We start from the raw sequence: 4298 nt of genomic DNA on the forward strand, positions 1-4298 counted from the left end.
CTGTGATCATTCTTGAACACTACTAAAATACAGCATTTTTTTGTCATTTTACTCAAGGTAATAGTGAATCGATTTGATACTGTTTATTAGGTTAACTATGATATAAAATCACTAGATTTCAAGACCTCAAAAATCTCTTCTTCAGGTGTAAGCGGAAATGTAAAGAAATTTAAAGAAATTGGTGTTGCGGTTTACATTTTCACATCAGAAGAATTGTGACACCCACGCATTGTAATAAACTACAACTGGAAAAAAAACATTTAAGTGGGAATTGTTTGTTTATTTTATTTTCTATTATTTAAAATCTAGCTTTGAATGTCAATTAGCCTTATGTCTGTAGAACAACAATACTTAAAATTACTGCTGGGAATAACAAAGGATTTTCATGTTCAGATATTCCCTCATAATTTAAATATTCGTTCTGATATTCGTTAGTTTTCAAAAAGTAATAAAAACCATATTACTCAGAATGCAGGCAGAGACAGCATAGTAGCAGGGGCAGGGGGCATGGCCCCTGTGTGTGTTCCTTTATTTTACAGCAAGATGTTACAATAGGTAACGTTAAAGTATAAAAAATATCTGTGAATTAACTACAAAACAAAGGATGCCAAATAGCAGATCAAGTTAAACGTTGCTTGTTTATTCCCGAAGTAAACAGTACATAAAGTTGATTTAATTTTACTTTTTTCATTCCTTGCTATTGCTGTTTCTTCACAGTAAACAGTGGCCAATCATGTTTTCATAATAACATGAGGTTTATTTGTGCCTGTTTGTAGTTGAACAAGCAAAAAAAAAAAGAAAAAACTTTAAACACTTCAAATAAACCAAATGTGGAAATGGCATTGTAAAATGAAGAAAAAAAATCACTGTTTTTGTTCTCGTTTTACATTCCACATAACAGAAAGTCACAACAAAAAATATATAATATATACAACTTATACAAAAATCACTACAGAACATTTAATAAGTTGGGCACTGTCCCATGAAATTTTCTGACTCGATCTAGAGCAGCACAATGCTTTTTTTGACCCAGAAGGCTTTCCCTAGAGATCACTATGAGTTTGCCAGCATAATCTGGTTTGTTTACTTTTTGCTGTCTAAAACCTTTAAATAGAGGCTCAAGAGCTGCTGTGTTAATCCTTTGTTTTTTTTTTTTTTTTGTATATATTAATCTCACATATCACACAGAGCTATTTTTCATTTACCATTGTCGCACAATTTCTGCAAGGCATTTTTGTCATTTCTAGCGAATACGAACATCTGATTTTTTGTATCCGAATACATGTCAAAAAATATACTTTCAACTATTCGAATATTTATCCCAGCACTACTTAAAATGTCTACCAATATATGTTTTAATGATGTAAAAATGCAAAAAAGGTCATATTGATAAATACAAACACGGGGTAAACATATGCACATAATAACATAAAAAAGGAAGGTTGCTGCACAATGCTAGTTGTATTTGAATGAATACAAAATCAAAAATAAACTATTAAAAAAAGCACTGCTTATGCAGTAGGAGAAGAGGAAGTACTGAGCATCAAACATAGGACCATATCAGAACATTCATAGAGAAACAGGGACACCTTTGTATGAGGTGTAGTAGGGGGAAAGTTTTATTACAATGCGCGCAAGGCAAGATAAGCAGTTACGTGAACACACGGCAGTAGTTACAAAAACACACTCTTAGAGGTTTAATGTGAATGATCATGTGTATGTTTCTGTAACTAAATGTTTGGAAAACTAAATACTGTGCTATTGCAAAAAGGGTATTGAGTTAGTTTACTATTTAGTTATAAGAAATACACTGCACAGTGAGTAAGGTTTCAGATTGAAGAAAAGTAAAATCGAACATTGTGAAATAAATTTGGTTTGTTTAATCTCACTGTTGCATATTGTTAAATGCATGATTTTGTTATTTTTCTTATTTCCTTTTTTTGTTTTGTAATCGGAACCAGTGCATTTCATTAAATTGCACTTACATATAGCGAAATGTACAATATAGTTCAATATATTAAAAGTAAAAAAACAAAACAAAAACAAAACAACAACATTCCTAATTATTGAAAAAAAAGACTTACAAAGTTTGAATACGGTACTTAGAAATCCCAGCAATGCAAAATGCATTATGGGTAAATGAAAAGGTCTATGTTTACAGTATAGGTCAACAGGATCCAGGGAAGGGAACCTGACTGTTGAAGAGAAACCTTTTTAATTTTTGTAATTACAAGTTTGTTTTTTTTATATTCTTGGAAATCGCTTCTAATCTTAAATTGTCAATTAATGGCAATCCCAAGAAATCAACTTCCAACTCAAAACAGTCACTGAAGCCAGTGTTTTACTAGTGAGTTATTTACACAGAATACTTTGCTACATGTAGTGCTAAGGTAATATTCTTTCATTCAATTGTTTTTGGGATAATTCCCTGCGAATACATCCTGTTTCATCTGTATTTACTTTAGAATAACAGCCTCGGGAAGTAAATATTAAAATACTCTGGCTGCAGGAAAGTCATTGATCATAAAATCAGAAAGGACAGAATTGAAAATGGCTGCTGGTAAACAGGTTTTCCTAAAATTTGAATCAGCCCTGCTGCTTTGTCCCTCTAAAAACTCTGTGTATAACTGAAGTATCTAACACTCTGGGCAACCCCTGCACATTTAAATGCAATTCATGGAGTATTGTTCTTTTGCAGAGAAGAGCAATGTGGGTGAGCGTCTAGCAAATGATAAACGTGGAGTACCTAGATCTGCCAGAAAACAAACTGCAAGACATTGCCATGACAACTTCAATATGTTCTGGTGGTTACCCTAAACTCAGAGTTCTTAAACTCCGGAAGAATTATCTCAAGTCCTGTCAGACTTTATGCAACACTCTTAGTAAACTGAGCAAACTGACTAATCTTGACTTGAGCCAACATGACTTCTCCACACCCCCTTTGTCTTGTCCTTGGCAGCAGTCATTCCAGGTCTTCAAACTTTCTGACACAAGGCTAAATTACATTCAAAACTACCTCCCTACAACTGTAGAAATCTTAGATTTAAGCAAAAATAGACTTGTTGTCTTAGGTATAACTCTGCTCATGGTGAAAAAACTGTACCTTTCAAGCAATGGCTTGCAAGAACTTCCACCAGCGCAGAACTTTCCAAATGTAGAAGTCCTGTTTATTCAGACTAACAGGCTGACTGATATAAAGAAAGAAAGATTACTGGGTTTTAGAAAGCTGAAGTCCTTAAAAGCAGGCAGAAACATGTATTCCTGTTCATGTGAATTTATTTCAGAAATAACTGATTTGATGAGTGCAGTTGCATTTGTAAAAGACTGGCCAGATGATTATATTTGTGAGACACCTTCTCATCATAAGGGCAGCAAGGTTAAAGGTTAAATGTCCAGCTTTCTTTGCTTAAATGTTATAGATCCCTTGTCTTGGTTCTCACCTCAGGTGGAACCCTGATAGTTCTCTGCATTCTAGAATTCATTTGGTACAAGATGCATGCCACCTGGTACCTAAGGATGGCTTGGCAATGGTTACAGGCAAAGAGAAGAACTGGTAAGACCACGACTGACTCAAATGCTAAATTTGATGCCTTCATTTCCTATAGTGAGAGTGATTCCGAATGGGTTGATAACTTGTTGGTTCCCCAGTTGGAGAACACAAATGAACCCTTCAAGCTTTGTCTCCACAAGAGGGACTTCCTGCCAGGGAAATGGATCATGGACAACATAATTGAGTCCATCGAGGAAAGTCGAAAGACCCTCTTTGTCATTAGCAAGCATTTTATGAGCAGCGAGTGGTGCAAGTATGAGCTGGAGTTCTCCCAGCACCACTTCTTTGATGAGAACAATGACTTTGTGATTCTGGTGCTCCTGGAACCTATCCCCAAAGAGTGCATTCCTCGCAGGTTCTGCAAGCCGCACAAACTCATGAGCAAGAAGACCTACCTGGAGTGACCTGTGGGACAGGACCAGCAGGCCATCTTCTGGGAGAAACTGAAAACTGCTTTGACAAGTCAATGAAGGGACATCGTGCATCTAACAACACTGCATTTGTGGCTTTTCAGTGGTTACTTGTTTGGAAAAAAGACAATTCCATGTTAATGTATTAGTTGAAAGATTGTAACGTAGGTTGTCTCTTATTGTTATAAGAGATGTCATCTTTTGCAGTTTGGACAAGAGCATCACAAAGCGAATCCGAGTTTCTCAGATGACACAAAATAATTTATGTTATAATAAGAGACACCTAACATCAAGTGTGGTGCACTTTTGCTTGGCGATAACAAGCAGGCCAGATTCGG

At 35.5% G+C, this 4298-nt stretch overlaps 1 protein-coding gene across 1 annotated transcript; it reads left to right on the forward strand.

The window, feature by feature from the left end:
- Positions 1 to 2728: 2728 nt before the first annotated feature.
- LOC121324852 (toll-like receptor 2 type-2) lies at positions 2729 to 3954 on the forward strand. The gene is made up of 2 exons (XM_041267064.1): positions 2729 to 2858; positions 3446 to 3954. Exons 1-2 carry the CDS (start codon positions 2729 to 2731, stop codon positions 3952 to 3954), a joined length of 639 nt encoding a protein of 212 aa, XP_041122998.1.
- Positions 3955 to 4298: the final 344 nt, after the last annotated feature.

Source organism: Polyodon spathula, chromosome 12 (genome assembly GCF_017654505.1).
Source record: "Polyodon spathula isolate WHYD16114869_AA chromosome 12, ASM1765450v1, whole genome shotgun sequence".
NCBI classification, from domain to species: Eukaryota; Metazoa; Chordata; class Actinopteri; order Acipenseriformes; family Polyodontidae; genus Polyodon; species Polyodon spathula.

What these genes read in the sequence shown, in the direction of transcription:
- LOC121324852 (XM_041267064.1), top strand. Translation starts at nt 2,729, where the DNA reads ATGATAAACGTGGAGTACCTAGATCTGCCAGAAAACAAACTGCAAGAC. An exon ending in GAAGAATTATCTCAAGTCCT is followed by an intron (nt 2,859 to 3,445) that starts GTCAGACTTTAT and finishes TTCTCACCTCAG; the next exon opens with GTGGAACCCTGATAGTTCTC.